Source organism: Condylura cristata, unplaced genomic scaffold (genome assembly GCF_000260355.1).
Source record: "Condylura cristata isolate star-nosed mole 26May11 unplaced genomic scaffold, ConCri1.0 scaffold00005, whole genome shotgun sequence".
Taxonomy (NCBI): domain Eukaryota; kingdom Metazoa; phylum Chordata; class Mammalia; order Eulipotyphla; family Talpidae; genus Condylura; species Condylura cristata.
The window spans coordinates 41927053-41947100 of NW_004567106.1; the positions used below are offsets into that span (position 1 = coordinate 41927053).

General features: G+C 38.5%; 1 protein-coding gene across 1 annotated transcript in view; it reads right to left on the minus strand.

Moving 5' to 3' along the window:
- Nucleotides 1–17840, minus strand: part of RSBN1L (round spermatid basic protein 1-like) — a 50333-nt gene extending 32493 nt beyond the window's left edge. Inside the window, exon 1 of the mRNA XM_004676900.2 lies at nt 17244–17840. Coding sequence (XP_004676957.1) covers nt 17244–17814 — 571 coding nt within the window. The 5' untranslated portion in view covers nt 17815–17840. The remainder of the gene's footprint in view (nt 1–17243) is intronic.
- Between the last annotated feature and the right edge of the window lie 2208 nt (nt 17841–20048).

Below are 20048 nucleotides of genomic sequence, written 5' to 3' on the forward strand. Positions count from 1 at the left end.
CTGGTAGTGACCTTTTGAGGCTCAACGCAAATGCACAGAGATTGCAGTCTTGTGCCTGGAACCTGAGAGGAAAGCTATAAGCTGTGCCACAAACACAAGTTTGTACCCACTCCCAAGCACTCACACCACAAGTTTGACTCCTCCAAGCCCCACCCCTGACTCAACAGCTATAGTATCAGGCCGCAGATTTTTTTTTATTACAGAAGTTTATTTTTACATCATTTTGTACATTTTTTTTCCATCTCAATTGTAATCCCCGCGGGTTTCCCATCACCAAGTCACCTGTGTGCCATCACCATAATCCCGTGCACTTCCCTCCCCACCCCCCCGTTTTTGATCCCATTCCCCACTCCACCCCCACAAAATGTCTCTGGTATATGGTTGTTCATTATTTTTGTTATTTTCTCGTCAGGCCGCAGATTTATGGAAGCCAGGAAAGGTCAAACTACTAAAATCATAAATGAAAACTCTGTACTAACTTTGCTACTTTTCTGTAATCTAAAACTGTTCTAAACAATAAAAGCTTACTAAAAATTATGCTTATATAAATTTATAAATCCAAAAAATAATTAAAAGTAATATACACAAATATACATGTTGTATACATGTGCATATAAACTTAACATTATATAATGGACAGAGCTCCAAGATATACTAAGTAAAAAAGACAATTTATAGAAAAATATGAATAGCATATGTAGGTTTTGCAAAGTAAGATACACATGCTTAGAAAATGTTCTGGAGTGACAAAAAAATAAGGTGTACTCTTGGTGTCTTATTTCATGCATTTCTAAATTATTTGAAATGCCAATAACAGAAAGGGCTTTATAATTATGCATTACTTTCGTAACTAAGTTGTTAGTCTAAATCTCTGCTAAGAAAGAACTAGTAACTGTGTTCAATTTTTTAGAGATTTAGAATCATATAAGAAATATCAGAAGTAAAGAGACAAGGGGAAAACAAACTTCAAAATACACACAAAAATAATCTTACTTTTCCAAATGTCTCCACTAAAATTGTTCAAGTGCCTTTCAATGTTACTTTTTATGGATTATCTCAGGTTATACAGTAATTGACAAAAAGAACAAAAGGAAAAAAATGACACTATTATCTATATTCTGAATATAGTAGAAACATATACACTATTTGTTAAAATTTAATAGCTTTCAAGAAAAGAACATCACATGTGCCTGGGATTTCTCTTCACCAGGAGAAAATCTTTTTTTCATTTCTCCCCTTTTTTCCTGAGATGACAGATATTAATTAGTCTAATTATGATTAACACTTCATAATGTATGTAAATCAAATCATTATACTGTATACCTTAAACACATGCAGTGATATATACTAATTATTTCTCAATAAGACAGATTAAACCAGGGCCTCCCTGGTGGCGCAAGGGGTAAAAGCACAGCACTATAAGTTGGCCTCTCCACTGTAGCACCAAGTGCAATCCCCTGCCAAGGAGCTGACCACATGGTACAGCAGACCTCTCCAGTTTACCTGCTGCTCCCCTCAGCAATGTATGTCAGCAGACCTGCCCATTTTGCTCCCAACTGTCTGTGGTGAATCCTCTCACCTCCCACACCTCTGGCTTGTACCCCAGTTCTTGTATGCATAAATAAATATTTGTTTTAAATTTAAAAAATAGAACAAATCAGATTTTTAGTATAAAGAAAGATTTTCATATATAGGTTCATTATATTTTTTAGATTAGAAGTAGCATAAAAATCTACCTGGAAGTTTTAAATCCTAGAATTTCATGCTAAAAATTTCAGTCATAATATATTCTTAAAGTACAAACCTCAAACAGATTTCATGCTATTGTAACAGGGTAGTCCCCAGAAAAAGGGACGGTTCCAGGTTCCCTGACCTACCCAAAAGGAGGGTGAAGCTGAGCAGGGAAGAGAAGAAAGTGGAAAGGAGACTGAGGAAGGAAGCACAATGGCGAGCCAGAAGACCTGAGGGAGGCACAGGGGCACAGAGACATGTGAAGAAGCGGCTCTTGTTTCTTGGCCCTGGACTGGTTGAAACACATGTGGGTGAGAGACAGTGGGGAGATTGACTATAGCAACATTTATCTTGGTTTTGATTTTGTTCTTTTCCTCCCAGACTTGACTGGTCATTTCTGACACTTTTCTATGGGCCCCTGCTGGGAGGTGCTTCAGACTTGTGGCAGGCTTTCAGGCCTTGCTTTGGGCCAGTCCCTTTTGAGTAGACTTTTTACCCATGAGGGGATGGGTAACTTTGGATGTTTGATTTATAAACTATATTCTTTGACTTTTCTGTATCACACACTAATTGTATTAAGGTCCCTTTTCAAAAAACAAAAAGGTCCTTTTCATATAAGGACTTATGTTTTGATGTAGTGGCTGGCAGAACCTATTTAGAGCAGGCAGGTCTGTGGGTTCAGGGGTGTCTTTCTCTCCCTGCTCTGTTAACATTAACGGTTTTGCCTGCTTTATGTACCATAATTCACTATAAAAATGCAGCCCATAGAATCACTTGACCTATACAATAACACTTCTCTCCTCCCCAGTCAGGAATAAGTAAGGCTTGAAACAAATCTGAAAACAAACAGAAAGGAGGAGGAAAATGATACAGAATTTAAATGGTTGGAAGAACAGAAGGTGATGATACAAAAATGTCAAGTAAAATAAAAGGAGGTAAAATACCAAGTCTACACTAAAAAGAAGAAAAAGGAATGTATATCTGGATCATGGAAAAAGAGACCATATCCCCTTCTCCACAGAAGATAATCGGATTTTAAATGCAGTCCCTTTCCAGGTTTTTTTTTTTTTTTTCCTGGACCTTGCTGTAGTAGACATTTTAAAGCTCTTCCTCAAAACTTCTCCCTAAGTATCAGTGAAACTAAACTTACCTACCTGACCTCCCACTACTTAGGATCTTATCCAAATCTGCACATTCCTTTCAGAAAGGACTCCTTAATCCCTACACTAGAAAAGATCCTATTCTGAGGGTCTGGATTCTGAGACCTTGTTGTGACTGCTCTGCCCTCTTATCGGACTGTAAACAAGCTCTTTTGTAGTTATATCTTATTAATCTTTGTAATCTTTTATGGAACCTAGACTTAGATAATGTCCTATACATAATCAATGCTCAATATGAGTAAGGATTCTAGGGGGCAAAAGAATAAAAGGGCTGAAGTAAACAGAAGCAAATGGCTAGTGATAAACATCTGAAAAGTCAATAATAGTCACAGAAAACCAAAAAAAAAGGGAACAAAATGAGCAACGAAACAAAAAGGAAACAAGATAAGCAACAAAAAGGAGTCTTTTATTTTATAGCTAGTTATTTCTCCAATTAAGTTACAAATTCTCTAAAGGTAAGAAATATAAACAGCTTTCCTCTTTACACTCCCCTATAGTGCCAAGCACATACCAGACTGGAAATAAATGTTTGATGAATTCCTATAAGAAAAAAGGCAGAGGAGAAATAAGAGAAAACATGATGTAATACAGGAAAGTAAATGCTCTTATAAGACTCTAGAAATAAACAGAAAATACTGGAGGTATCCAGAGAATTAGATTTTTCATAGGAAACAACTTAGTCTATTCACCTACTGTCCTCATTTTACAGAAAAGACTGCAGTAGAGAGCATTTAAATGATTTTCTCAGGGACCAGGATTAAGAGGGGTAACTAGGAAGACACCTAAGGAGGACCTCTGGTTTCTTGTTAAAGCTCTTATACCACTTTTAGAAAAGACAACCAATAAAGATAAAAATTATTTGGAGCACTAATATTTTGTGGCATTTAGCTAATGACAACTCTTAACTTACAACCTGCACATATAAGCATTCCTGCTAGCTCTGCTGCACCAAATCTGCCCCAATAGATATAGTTATCTATAGGTGAAGGAATAATAACAGAAATGGTATCAAAAACTTGAAAGGAAAAGAAAAATATCCTTGCTATTTCAGACATGGCTGAGACTTGGCAGGCATGAGGCAGATGGTATTTCCTCCTCCTCTAGAGTTGTTTGCCCATCCATATGGAAGGAAACTGCTAAAAGGATGAATGGTCCTTATGGACATAACTGTAAAAACTGAAACATGTTAAGAATCTTAAGATTTGTGGGCCCTCCCTGGTGACGCAGTAGATTAAAGCGCAGCACTGCGAAGCTGGCAGCAGCCACTTCTATGCTGTTTGCTCCTGTGCCAGAGGTGACCCATGTGGCTCAGCAGACCTCTCCTGACCCGCCCGCTGCTCCCCTCAGCAGTGTACTTCGTTGATCTGCCTGTTCTGCTCCCCACTCTGTCTCTGCTGAACTCTCTCAACGTCCCTGCACCTCTGACTTGTGCCCCAGTGCTGTATGCAAAAAAAAAAAAAAAACTTAAGATTTTAAAGACTTGAACAGATGCAGTCAACTATGAACATAAAGACCAATGAACGGATAAACTATGGGGAACTTCTAGAGTTTCTGCTGTTTGTATTTATAAAATCAGGGCTTGTACTTACAACTCCAGTTACTTATAAAGTTAGGAGCTTATGCTAATTGATATTTGAAGATCCTTTCATTTCTAGTATTTCATGAGTCTGTTTCAATTTTTTTAATAAAGGGTAAAATTTATTTCAATGACTCACATAGTAACATCCTGTATTTTCTATAGTAACGCAAAAAGTGTTTCTGCCTGGAGATACTGTGAGGTGGTCCAAATTGTGCAGTAATAATCTCTCTTACAGTTCAAAAATAGGCTGGTTGCTTTGTCTAACATATTGACCAAAACAAAACCAAAAAAATGAACACAATGTTGAAAACACATTACAGCTGGTAAGTAAGAAACTTTATAGCAATACAGTGGAAAACAGGGCAAGCTTTCGGTTAGACATATTTAAATTCAAATTTCTCTTCTTATTAAATGAACAACTGACATAAAACAGCTAAGTAACTATGTTCGGCCTCAGTATTATTATCTATAAAAGACAGTAGGCCCTCCCTGGTGGTACAATGGGTTAGGAATCAGCACTGCAAGCTCACCATAGCTGCTTCAGTGAGTTCGATCCGGCCCCAGAGCAAAACACATGGCGTGGTAGACCTCCACTGACCCGCCAGCTGCTCACCACAGCAGTGTACTTCTCCTCGATCTGCCTGTTCTGCTCCCCACTCTGTCTCTGGTGAATCCTCTCACTGACCCTGCACCTCTGGCCTGTAGCCCAGTTCAGTATGTCTAAGTAAATAATCTTTAAAAAAAAAGACGCTTCTTTTTTAGTTTATGTAAGAATTAAAGGCAACATACACCTTATTTCCAATATCATGTGCAGTTATAAGCAACTGACAAGTGTAGCTACTATTATTACACATAAAATTTTATTAAGAAAGCATACGGTAAAAGTTTGGGGCCTCCCTGGTGGGGTTAAAGGGAAGCATCATGACGCTGTCTACAGCCACTGCAGCATGATTTTGATCCAAGCCAGGAAGGTGACCCACATGGTACAGCAGACTTCTCCTTGTCTTGCCTGCTGCTCCCCATAGCAATGTATTTCAGTCAATCTGCCTGTTCTGTTGAATCCTCTCACCCCCTGTACCTCTGGCATATACCCCAGTTCTTGCATGCATAAATAAATTTAAAAAATTTTTAATTGTGTAAAAAAAAATAAGCATACAGTAGTATCTAAAGAATAACAATAGTATAGTAACAACAGTCACAAGAACAAACAAACAAGAGTAACCAGAAAGCAGAAAATAGGGGCCTCCATGGTGGTGCAAGGAATTAAGGTGAAACACTATGAAGCTATCCACACTGCCAAGGTGCTGACCCAGATGGCACAGCAAACCTCTCCTATTTTCCCTGCTGCTCCCCTCAGAAGTATAGTTCAGTCATCTGCATGTCTGTTCCTCACTGTCTCTAGTGAATCCTCTCACCTCCCCCACCTCTGGCCTGTACCCCACTTCCATCATGTCAGCCATGTCAGGCATAACATGAAAAAGTAGCCTGGACTCCCTCTCCTTCCATCATGAAAAAATTCAGATCACATTTTCCTCACACCTATCAGGAAAAATGTGTCTCTCAAACAGAAATATAATGATTTTCTCTTATATTGTAAAATACAGATATGAAGAAGTAAGACAGCATACTTAGTAGGTAGGTTAAAGAATTAAATTATTCTAGTCACTGAATCTTAAACTATTGCTGTCACATAAAATGTGACTTAGAGGCAAGCTGGGGCATTCTGGATCTCAAAATTAACAATACAAAAACAATATATATAATTTGGCCTCTCATCCCCCACACCTGTAGCCTGTACCCCAGTTCTTGTATACATAAAAAATGATTCCTAAAAAGAAAAAAGAGAAAGGAAATGAACCCAGGACATGTTTTCCAAAATACTGTTTCACATGTTAAAACTGCAAGTGGCTGTGAATAGCTAAAGAAAATGCAAACCCGTTCAATTAAAAAGTTAACAAAAAATTACTTAAATTTGTAATATCAAGAGAATTAATTTATTAATTTATTAATTTAAATTTATTAATTTAAAATGCTGTTTATTTTTTCTTCATATCAATAACTGAATGCACAGAAATATAAAACACAGACTGAAATCATGACAGCTCTGAAGGACTTGACATAATTTAGTTAACTGGGAATAAAATGATACAAAGACAATACATTATTAGCTGAGAGGACATTATGGAATAGTGATTATAATTATGAAATATACAGTACCTAACCACTATATTCAAAAACTGGTAGACTTTTTGCTTTTGGCCCATATTACTGGACCAAAGTGTAACTAGACAACTATAGTCACTCTTTAACTACATGGAATCTGCAAGCAGCTTTCTTAAATTCAAACTATGGTGAATTAAGAACTCAAGAAAAATGTTTAAGGGCTAGTCATACCAACAGATTAGTATTTACTTTCATACCTCAAATAGGTCACCACATTTTAATAAAGATATAAGTAATATTTTATTTTGAATTCTTCACCCCCAAGACTAATCCCATTGCTATATAGAAATAATGTAGTGATAATATTAACACCCAATAAAAATGGATAAATCAGGCAGGTATCACAAATTAATACTTTTAAAGACAGTGGATAAGACAGAGAATTGAATAGTCACAAAGCACACCAGAGTTTAATCTAAATGCAAAGAGAAAAATGAATCATTATAATGGGGACAGTGATCATTTCAACCAAGAGCTCAAATTTAACACTGTTAATAATGGGACACTGAATATTATATACCTCCTGATGGCATATAGTATGAAGTATCCCTATAAAAAATATTTTTATTATTGATTTTTATTTATTTATGTATATAGGAACTGAGGCATAAGCCAGAAGTGGGGGAAGGAAGTGGGGGGCAGTGGAATTCAGCAGAGACAAAGTGAGAAAAAGAACAAATAGATCCACTGAAATACACTGCTGAAGGGAGAAGCAGGCTGAGAAAGGAGAGGTCTGCTGCACCATATGTGGGCCAGCTCTCTGGCTGGGGACTGAACTCAGGCCACAGCAGTGATAGTGCTGAGATTCAAACAGGGAAGCTCTATAAGACTATTTAATCTTAATTTATTCAAGATTTTATATTTAACTTCCAATTTATAAAAAATACAAAGGATCAAATGAAATAGCATCATATTATAAAAACTGTTCAAAAATTAGGTACATACAGAAATCCACAAGCCAGTAAGTATGTTGAATTGCTCTCTTCAAATATCCAATGCCATATTTTAAAAAATGAGTAAAACAGTTGGAGATGTAATTGTTGGGAGTACACTGGGGAATTTGGAGTTATTTGTATATTGACAGGCCATATGAGCCCCTTCTCAAGTGTTTTAATGTTATTACTTATAGGAAATAAAAGCTGAAATACTGTTAAAATGAAGTGTTAGGATATTAACACTTTACTTTCAGTACATATGTGTGATATTAAAAATAGGTGTATCTAGAAAGAGAGCTACACAGGACCACAGTATTATTCTTCCAACTTTTTTCTTTAAAGATTTACTTATTTATGCATACAGAACTGGGATACAAGCCAGAGTGGCAGGGGTGGTGAGAGAATTCACCAGAGACAGAGCCTAATGGGCAGATCCACAAAGTACACTGCTGAGGGGAGCAGCAGGCAAGTCAGGAGAGGTCTGTCTCACCATGTGGTCACCTCTGAGGCTGGGGATAGAACTCAGACTGAAATGGCTAGGGCTAGCTTGCAGTGCTGCATCCTAACGGGTTAGCACCACCAGTGAGGGTCCTTCCAACTTTTTTATAATGCTACAGATTGTATAATAAAAAGTAACAAAGAAATGAGAGAAAATTTTAAAGTTCATCCTTGTTTTCTTCTTCCTGTTTATCAGTCTAACAAGAAAAACTTAACTGTAGCTTTGTGTAGTTACTCTCAGAACCTGGCAGAGAAAAATTGATCCAAATTCTTTACACATTAGCTATGCAACTTTGAGCAAGTTAGGAAAAACTCGAAGTTTTCATCTAAAAATGTTAGTTAACATGGCACATGGCAAGCACTCAATAAATGCTTTTTATTTTCCCAATAAGCCCCAATGTTTATTTCCTCTGCTGATGTGGCTGAATTCACAACCGTTTGCCTCACTTAGCTGTTCTGGGGAATTTGTTGTTTGCTTATTTGTATTATTTAATTTTCTGATAGTGAAGTTTTCCTATCCCCAGGGCAAAACAGTGGGAAAGTAAAGTGATGGAAAACAGAATGACATCTCCTCAAAATCAGTATGGGACCTCTCTGTCAGCACTATGAACAATTGGTGGCCACTGCAGCAAGAGTTCAATCCCAAACCAGAGAGCTGACCCACAAGGTTCAGCAGACCTTACCCCTTGCTCCCTCAGCAGGGTGTTTCAGCAGATCTGCACATCCTGCTAACCACTCTGTCTCTGGTGAATCCTCTCACCCCATGCACTTTTGGCTTACACCCCAGATTTGTATGCTTAAATAAATAAATCTTAAAAAAAAATTGACTATTATGATCCAGGAATTCCACTCCGAGTACATATGAAAAAGAACCAAAAGCAGAAACTCAAAATATATGTTTACACCCATGTTCATAGCAGCATTATTCATAATAGCCAAAAGATAGAAGAACTGAAGTAGCCATCAAGGGATTAAATGGATTAAGCCAAAATATAATGAAGTAATATTGAATCTTCAAAAAAACCCCAAATTCTGTACATTCATTCATGTACATTCATTCATGTACATTCATTCATGTACAGCATGGATGAACTGAAAACACCCTGATAATAAAATAAGCTAGTTATAAAAGGGCAAATACTTTGATTCTACTCATAGAGGTACCTAAAATAGTCAAAATCATGAACACAAAGCAGAATGGTCATCCATGCCTAGGATTATGAAATAGTAGGGAAAACAATCAAAATTCAGTGTTTAATGGGTATGAAGATTCAGTTTGGGAAGTTTATGAATAAAGTTCTGCAGATGAGAGGTGGTAATGGTTGCACCACAATTCAATGTACACATTGCTACTGAACTACACACTTAAAAGTGAATAAAACAGTAAATTTTATGTTATGTGTATTTTATCCTAATTTGAAAAAGTAATTTTTTCAAAAGAATTAACCAAAAATATATACAAGCAATCTATACCAAATTTGTTAATGATAATTTGGGACTAGGGGCAAATTTTACTCCTTAATGAATACACACATATGATGTTGAAATTTCATTAGCATCATTAGTTCTGCATTGGAAAAAATGTCAAATTTAGTTATTTTGGAGTAAAATGTACCTAGAATATATGTTAAAATGTTAGAGCCAAAAATAAAAATAAGTGGGATAAGAGAGATGAATCATGAACTGTAAAATGTTGATAACTATTAAAGTGATGGGTATACCCAGAATTCATTATATTGTTCTGGGTTTTGTTTTGTGTTAAGCTTTTCATTGTAAAAAGTTAAATATTTTCAATCTAAAATTAAAGAGAATTTAACAGGTGCAACAGAAAATTTAAATGAAAATGTTTGAACTTTGAACTTATAAAAATATTTAATTGATTTAATATTATTTGACTTAATTAAACTCTCCTAATAACACATAGCAAAGATTTTATATAAGCCACATTTTATATTTCTTTTTTACTCTAACACAAATTAAAACTCATTACTTTTCAATATCCTGTTTTAAAGTAGTTTACCCAAAATTTAAAAGTTTAATTCATTTGAGGATGGTGAAAAATTAGTTACACTTGCTATAATAAATTTAAAGTCTCTGAAATATAATATTTGCCCTCAAAGTTAGTCTGGATCATGCTAATGAATGCAACAAACTCCCACAAGCCAGAATACTAATGGGGAAAAGATAAACAAGTTACAGCAATATAAGAATTTGTGAAGCTAGATGTCTCTAATTCATTAGGTAGAAAATAATTAAGAACTAATATTCCTTAAAAATGCCTATAATATGCCAAGTTCATCTAATTTTAACAATTACCTTGTGAAAGTTACCAATTCTATAAAAAAGATGAACATGGGCTCAAAAATAAGGTTACCTGACCAACGTCACACAGCAGGAACAAATCAAAATAAGGCTAACATTTAAGATGTGTGGGGCAGTGAGAGGATTGACCAGAGAGTGGGGCACAAAATAGTTATAAGCTCTCTTATCGAAAAACATAACCAAACAGCAGCCTTCCTCGTGGCCCAGGGTTTAAGTCCCAGTGCTATCAGCAAACTGCTTGTTTGATTCTGGCCAGGAAACTGACCCACATATGGCTAGGCAGACCTCTCCTGTCTCCTCACCTACTGCTCCCTTCAGCAGTGTATACATGTATGTTTATATGTGTGTGTGTGTGTGTGTGTGTATTTAAACATTTATTTATTTACGCATACAGAACTACGGTGCAGGCCAGAGGAGCAGGGTAGGTGAGAGGATTCACCAGAGACAGAGTGAGGAGCAGAACAGGCAGAGCAAGGAAATATACTGCTGAGGGAAGCAGTGGGCGGGTCAGGAGCCATGTGGGTCACCTTCTATGTAGATCACCTCCAGGGTTGGGGATCGAACTTGCACTGAATAAGCTGCAGCTAGCTTGCAGTTCTATGCTCTAACCGGCTGCAGCACCAGGAAAGGCCAGCAATAGACTTTAGTAAATCAATTATTTTGTAACCCACTGTCTCTGGTAAATCCTCTCACTGCCCCGACACATCCCAGTTCTTCTATATCAAAAAAGAAAGAAAAACATAACCAATCTTTGCTAGTAGGAGGTATTATAGCTATAACCTGAAATATAATGTATAATGGTTTATCAAGCTAGACCTCCCCAGTGGCACAAGGGTTAAGTCTCATGCTATCAAGCTATCAACAGCCTCAGCATTCAGGGAGCTTAACCCACATGACGTATCAGACCTCTCCTGTCTTGCCTACTGCTGCCTTCAGCAGTGTATTTCAGTAGATCAGCCTGTTCATTCTGCTCCCCATTCTGTCTGTGGTGAATCCTCTTACCACCCCCCCACCCCTGCAGCTCTGGCCCATACCAGTTCTTGTATGCACAAATAAATAAAATAAATCTTTTTTTTAAATTGTGGGGGGGAAAAGGCATGGTAAATGATTTGGTATAGTAGAGATAAGTTAATATAAGTTTTCACAAGAAGAGATGAAAGACGATCCTACTTTGCAGTTTCTCAAAGTCTTAGCAAATGGAAGTAGTTGGAAAGAAAAGAGGATAGAAAACCTGCTACCCTCTCACCCACAACTCTCCTAATGGAACTAGAAGTATGCTCTCTAGGAAAATTGATTCAGACTCGGGGCAATGTGCACACACACAAAAGGAGTAAAATGTCATACAAAAACAGAGACTAAGTAAAAATGTACAAACTGAATGGTTAACCATAGATTTCTTGCCCTCACCCAGCACTAGAAGCCTGCCATCTAAACTCATTACCTCTGCCAATCCCCTCCTCTGTCCATTACTCTACTTACAAAGAGGCAGACAGAAAAATTAAAGGAGCTTTATCTGAAGAAACTAAAAGTCTTACACACCGCCCAGGAAAAAGAAAGATTAAAACACGTGAGTTCATTAGTCACCAAGCCATGCTCATGCATGCCCAGTGAGCTTTCAATTAGCTGTGAAACTTTTAAGTATAAAAAAACTGGTACAAGTTTACAGAGAAAGAAAACTGAAGAGAGACCCAAAGCAAAAACAAACAACAAAAGCAAACCAGAAAAAGTTACAGAAAACAAAAAACAATGCAAGGAATAGAGAAGATGTCAAAGAAACTATAATATTCCTGAAACAATCACAGAAGATACTACACCCATGAAAATGGAACAAGATGCTATAATATAGGGGAAAAAAACAAAAGCTCATAAAAAATACACATGAGATCATTAAATAGTACAACTAACATTATGTTGTATGTTTCAGTTATATTTCAATTGTTTTTAAAGCTGAAATGTTAAAGTTCAGTGGGACCTCTAAAATCTTCCACACAGAACAAAAGAGAGCTTTTGGAGATCAAATTTCTATCAACAATTGAAGCCAAGCAATAAAGCAATACCTTTTAAACTTTTGAGGGAAAATTATTTCCAGTACAGAAGAGCCAAACAGTCAAGAGTGAGGGTAAAAATAAAATTAAAAAAAAAAAAAAAGGTGTGTAGTTACACACATTTCCAGGGGCCTCCCTGGTGGCACAAGGGGTGAAGTCTCAGCACTATGAAGCTATCAGCAGCCACTGAAGCATGAGTTCTATCACCAGTCTATCTCCCCACAAAGTGCAACAGACTTCTTGCTGCTCCCCTCAATAATGTACTTCAGCAGACATGTCTGTCCTGCTCCCCACTCTGTCTCCGGTAAATCCTCTCACCCCTGGCACTCCTGGCCTAAACCCCAGCTTTTGCACGCATAAGTAAAGCAATCATACACACACAAACACACACTTTCAACTTCCTCTTTCATAGCAATGGTGGAGAAAACCAAAAGGAAGGAATAAACAAAAAGGCACTGCAAAAAAAGGGAATCAACAAAAGTGAAATAACCCCCCAGACTGTTAGCTAAGGGAAGTCCCAAGCTTTGCAACAATCATAAAGAAGCAATCCAGACTAAAGCAAGAAACAGGACAACTACATACAGAAGGGGTGGCTATAGAAACAAATGGAACTGATAAATTTATCTGACAGATTTGACCACGTGGATAATTGTACTGAGAAGCATTTTAAGGAGCTGCTAGAGAGCATACAAAGAATTTGCCAGAAAAAAAACCTAAACAAATGAAAAAAATGAGGCATGGAAAATAAAGGATTACAAAAGAAAGTAAAATCTTAAACTGGTAATCTCAGCAGTGACAGTTGGTCATGATGATGAAAACTCTGAATATAAATTTAATATAAAATTGTGGAATAGTGAAATTACAAAGGTAGGAGAAGGCCTTGCTTCAAAAAATCTGAGAACATCTCTTCCTTTAAAATCACTAGTTTTACATATTCCAAATTACTCAATTTTAAGAAAAGCCTCTATTTTCATAAGAGTTAATTCTGTAACTACACTTTCAGGGCAAAAACTCTGTGAAATGCCTCAGGTTTTGTCTTGGGATATTTCACAGGGTCTTTCTAAGGAAAAAAAAAAATAACTGAAAAATGTAAAGCAAAAACTAGAAGACTTGTAAATTTTATAAGGCCTTTTGTACATATAATAATAGGGTTTTTTCTGTTGTTTGCTATAATCTTAGTATGCCTCCACTCTTACTTTCCACATTTATCCATTCAATAATTTACTGAGTCTTAAAGGAAAGTGGGTTGTGAAGTTTTCAGTAGATTACTTCTATTAACACCAAAACTAGCTACCAATTCCTAGTTTTAAAAATCTAAAATATTTTGCGTTTTTTCTTTTATAATAAATAAACCTAGTTTTTAGAAAGTGACAACTATCTTGTAAATTAGTTACAAGACTATGACTAAATAGCATCTCAGATTTAAGGTAGGGAAGTCATCAGCTTTTTCACTGCATAAGCCTAAACTAGTATGTTTTATAATTCTCTTACTCATGATTTTTAACTTTCGAACCTACCACAAAGATGGATTGACCCATATTTAATTTATTATGGGATTAAAAAAATAAGTAATCAGATTTGGTGATGGGAAACTCAAGGGAATTACAACTGAGATGGAAAAATGCACAAAAATATGTAAAAATAAAATATTATAAAATTTAAAAAATAAAGTGATCATACTTCTAACTCAACATTTACTCAATGTTATGTCAAATTCTTTCATGTACATACTTTTATTTACTCCAATTTATTTGTCAGAATGTTCAATGCAAAAAACAGTTCTACCTAAAGACTTTTAAACGCTACAAATACAGTAGTCCAACTGCTGAATGGAGTTGGGCACGATCTTTTTGATTTTTGTATTGTTTGACTTTTTAAAAAATATTTTATTTATTTATGCATACAGAACTGGGGTAGAGGCCAGAGATGCAGGGGCACTGAGAGGGTTCACCAGAGACAGAGAAGGGTGCAGAACAGGCAAGACAGGAGAGGTCTGCTGCGCCATGTACCTCTGCCATGTGGGTCACCTCTGGGGCAGGGGATTGAACATACACTACTGCACTTTAAACCCTAGTGCCACCAGAGAGGGCCTGTATTGTGTTTTCTGAGGAAGAATTATTTCCCTTGCTTAGCAATTTTTCTTTTATTTTCAGATTCAGATTATTCGATCAAGAGCTGTGGAATAATTGAGGTAGAAGACCTGAAATACCCCATGTGGCATCCTGTTGTGGCCATAAAGGATGTCCTGAACAAAGTCCATAAACAGGTTTTAGGGACCCCAGCCCTAACCCAGATCAAAGAGAGATAAGACATCAAGGACCATAAAGCACTGGGGCTGCCCCATAAGACTATCAATTATCCAACTTAAAGTAACTCTGAAAGGAAGTATATGCCTTAAAAAAAGAGAAAGACACTAGGTTACCAATTCACTAAAAATTTCATCAAAAACCCAAAGAAATAAGCACAGTACTACAAAGTAGGATTTTTATATTTATAAATATACCTATAATGAAAGCACATATGTATTCTTGATATTTAAATGTCACTGTTTCTTAAGAATCATGTTACTTGTGGTGACTTGGTGATGGGAAACCGCGGGGACTACAATTGAGATGAAAAAAAAAAAAGTACAAAATTATGTAAAAATAAACTTATAAAAAAAATCATGTTACTTGATTAAAACAGAACCTCACTTCAGCTAAATCTGAACTACAGAAGGATATAATTCCCAAACTAAGAGGGATTTCATGATTAAATTTACTGTAGATGCTGTACTTTTTAGTTTCTCCTCAATAATCTATTTCTGTCAAAAGAGAAAAATCTTGAATAATGCTAATTATCTAATTGCTCCTCAAGAAAAACCCACAATGGATTTATATCTCAATGTAAAAGTTATCATTTATAGTCAGGTTTAATAATGTAAGATATGATTTCAAAAGGAGCATTATGGGGCCCTCCCTGGTGGCACAGTAGGTTAAAGTGCAACACTATGAAGCTCTCCACAACCACTGCAGCACAGTTCAATCCCTTGCCAGGAAGCTGTCCCATATGGCCTGGCAGACCTCTCCTGACCAGCCTGCTGCTCCCCTCAGCACTGTACTTCAGAAGATCTGCCTGTTCTGCTCCGGATGGTCTCTGGTGCACCTCTGGCCTGAAATTCATTCTGTATACATAAATAAATAAATCTTTAAAAAAAATTCACTTCAATAGTCATTTTGCTTTAAAAGTCATCTATGTGCTTCCTAAAGCTAGAATTGTTAAAGAATGGTTATTTTCAGCCATTGCAGTGTAGTTAAAGTTATACTATACTCAAATTCACTTCCTCAAAAAAAATTAGAAGAGCAAATGCACTATTTGCCAGACATGGCAAATGACTGATACCTAAGCTGCAAACGGACTTTCAAACACCTAAAACTTTTACATATAGCCATTACAACGAAACAGATCTTTAGCCACTTCAAATTCCAGAATAATAGTATAAATTCAACCCTCAAAACCAGTTTCCTAAAAGCAACACTCTAATCTCCAAAGCTGACAGACCTTCCTCTTGCACCAAAGTACCTGATGGGTGTGCTTGGATGTCAAAGCTTGTTACGGGCATAACATCAGGGAAGAAGTAACAATGTTACTCCATACACCCTGTGTAGCATATTTTTTAAATTGTGAAAATCCAAATATACAAAAGAACTTTCTAGATCTAAGCTATGATTAGATCAGCAATGCTGAATGCTTGACATTTCCTTGTTCCTTTAAAAAAGTGCTTTCACAATACTGAATATCAATGTATATTTATAATAAACACAATTAAGTACTGTGAGCTTTGATCACACAAAGATCTAATTTTTAACCAGTCTTTTGGTATCAACAGCTAAATGGACAGGACCAGCTATTTTAAAGAAATGCTTTCTAAAAATTAAATTAGCCTGCATTTTAAAAACTGTCCAGCCATGGTAGGGAATAAAAAAATGAAACTGTCTAGCCGTATCTGAAAAGAGATTTAATAATGAGCAGCTTTCTGACGATAAGATATTTGATTGGGGGGGGGCAGTCAACGATCCGGATTTTATCATTTCTTGCAAGAAAAAAGGAATATGGCTGGAAAATCTCTCTGAAGGGTGATATTTCAAACAGGACCACTCAACACTTAAGAATATAAAGCAGAGAGGAGGGTGGAGGAAACTGCACACTCGGGCCCTGCATACTACCCTCATTTCCCTAATAGGCATGAAAAGCTCAGGCCTCTGGTAGTTTCCAACTGACGCCAAAGCTCTCCACGCACACACACACCCCCCCTTTTATTTATTTTTTTTTTTTGACAGCATTTTCTGGCATTGGAGGTTGTGCCAAATATGAATGCCGCGATCCCGTAAAAACGCCCTAATAATGTAGCATCTTTCACAAGACCAAACCCTTGCCGACCCCGTTCCCTCCCCTCTCTCGCTGTCGCTGCTCAGCGCACACCTCGGGCCCTCGGAGCTAATATCAATCCTCGGGTGCATTAACTGGGAAGCGGAAACACTGTAAAAATAGGGTTTCGACCATTCCCCTCACTGCGACCGAAATTACAGGCTCCGCTTCCGGTCCCCCCAGCTCCCGCACAGCCTCCCGCCAAGAGCCCGCCGCCTCCCGGCAGGCGCTCGCGGCCCCCGCGCGCCCCGGCTCCCCGGCTCCCGCCCCGCCGGCGCGAGTGGGCAGCAGCCCCAGGGTGTGCTCCGACCTTCCCCTCCCCCTTCCCGGCGCCCGCGCTCACCTCGCGGCAGCGGCTTCACCTCCCCGTTCTCCTCCCGGGCGGCCCCGCCGGCCTCGCCCGCGCCGCCGAGGCCGTGTCTCCTCCTCTCCTTCTCCCGCTTCTCCTTGGGTCTGCGCGGCTTGGCGCTGGCCGCGGCGGCGGCGGCCGGCAGCTGGAGGTGGTGGGGCTGAGCGTGCAGCAGCGGAGGAGAGACCAGCAGTTTGCGCGGCACCGGTTGAGACGAGGAAGCGGAGGCTGAGGAAGGCACCGCAGAGCTAGCGGAGAAAGAGAAACTGCTCCGAGCCGAGGACGGCGACGGGGCGGCAGACAGAGCGGCGAAGCTCCAAGACACGGGGCTGCCATGGCTCTGAGGCGAAGGTGCGGCGGGCGGCTGCGGCTGCCTGCTGTTCCCGCCGCTGCCCCCTTCTCCGTTCAGTCTCCTAGGGGCCTTCTTCTCCTCAGTCCGGACCTTCTTGGCGGACAGAGGACCCGGCGGGTCCCGGGAAGGGAGCTGCAGCTTGCCAAATGGATCTTTCTCCGAGACGGCGGCGGCGGTAGCGGGGCCGTACATCGGGCTCGGCGGTTCCGCCATTTTGCGCTCCTGTTGTATTTACTCTCCTCGGCGCCCGGGCGCGGGATAGGGGTGGGCACTCAGGAGGGGCGGGGAGGGGCGGAGCTGTCGGGCAGCCGGCCGGGCATTCCATTGGGCGAGCCACGCTGAGGGATCTCTCTAGTAGCCAATCAGCGATACGAATGTGGAACTGAAGTAGAGGGATCGCGGAGCTGACCGGCTTTGGAGGTCACTGCTCCACGGGGCGCGGTTAGTGGTCTAGCAAGCTTGAGGGGGTGAGTGGGGGAGCTATGCGAGCTGTCGGTTTGCGAGTTGTCGCCAGCTTGAACTCGGGTGCACGGTGAAGTGTCCGAGAGCTATTCTCCGGACCCCAAAATCGACCTGGTCGCACTCTTCGCATTCTTGATGACTTTTTCTTGTATCACTTTCTTTTTTCCTGGGGTCCCTTTGGCCCCTCCTAGTCTACTCGAGCTCCGAAAGCTTAATTTCAGGGAGATACAGCCTAGAGAAAATCTTGCCGGCAATTAAGTCTTTTCTTAACGTTAAGCGTTGATAATGTGTGTGTGTGTGTGTGTGTGTGTATCACTTGGTGCCCTAACAAGACTTGTAACTTGCTAAAATCCTCAGCTCTAATGCTTTGACGAAGGTAATTTAACAGCAGACCTAGAAATTTCGGGTTACTTCCGAACTTGAAGGTAAGACTCCCTGGAGAATTTTTTTTCAACTTTTGTGTTTGGACCGTTAAAACTTTTTTAATTTTATTATAATTATTGTAACTCATACGTGCTAACAAAAATCCGTTAGCGATATTTATTACGTTTGAAAAGCAAAGTTTTTAAGAATAAGTTTCTATATTTTGTCGTTTAGTTAGTGCCCTAAGTGTTGATGTTTTATTAAGTGTAATTACTTGTAGTCTAAAAGATAAAGAAGTTGGAAAGAAAAAAAAGATAAAGAAGTTAGGGTAAGATGTTACAGTTAGTTAATGTGTTGTAACCAAAATGACAAGCACAATTTTAATTTAACTATAAAATCTCAAAGGAAAATCAAAACGTCAGGGGAATAGATGTTAAAAAAAAAAAAAGGAAATGACCAGTTAAAGACTATAGAGGGAGAGAGTCCTAAACTGCCTGTAAAATGTCTGGAAACAGTTAAAAGTTAACTTTTCATGATTACCTATTCTTGTGGCCCCAGGAAATTGGAATTCTTTGTTTTGTTTTTCTTTTTATTGATTTATTCTCAGAGTATTTAAATATGGCTTTATAAACTTAGATGCTTTGATTTTTTTTTAAGTAATGAACGAATTTTCTCAGTTTAATACATAACTGTAAAAACTTTGTAGTTGAAATTGACAGACAGCAGATGTCATCATGGAAAGTACCTTTGAGAGTGGACAAAAATAAGACCTGAAGTTATCTGCTACTCACTACCTTTATGACCTCAGTCAGGATGTTTCCTCCATCAGAACCTCTGCTATATTTGTTAAGTGGGTAAATTTGTTTACATGGTCACTGAGGTCCTCTCCACACTGCAAAAATTTCTGCCATATTCAAGATTTTCACAGTCACTGTCCAGATAATAGAAGTGTTTTATATGCGCTAATGAAGTCTTGCACCATTTATTCCCTCATGGCCACACTAAAGTCTACAAAATCTTACTTGGTAAGAGCTCAGCTAAAATGTACTGTCACCTGTGTGAGTTTGTTTCTCTTTGTACTACACTTCTTCAGACTGTTACATGCTTCTTATCCCGCCTGATGCTAAATTTGAACAGCCTAGGCAAGTATGGCTACAGAGGCCTACATATCTTGTGTCTAAATATTTAAGTCATAAATCAAGATTATTATTAAAAAAAAATCACTACTTGACAAATTATTAAAAAAAAAATCACTACTTGACAAATCCACTTTCCTGATGATCTGGAAGTCAGGTTTAACTTTTGAATCCTGAGATTTCTAGAGTCCTCAGACCAACCCCATTCTCTTCTCATTCCCAGTTTCTTTACTCACTACACCAAAAGGAACCAGGCGTGTCCAAGGTTATGTCCTGCACCCTTTACTTGCTGAAATAATGAATGCCCACTATTATCACCAATCCTTGTTGGTCTAAATTCTACCAGCATGAAAGCCACCCACTTCTGTCCACAGCACTACCACTTTCATATGAATGACTACATTAGCCTTTTTTCTTGTTGACCCTTGAACAAAAATGATTAGAACTGCTCGGTCCACGCATACACAGACCTGCATCCACCAGGGT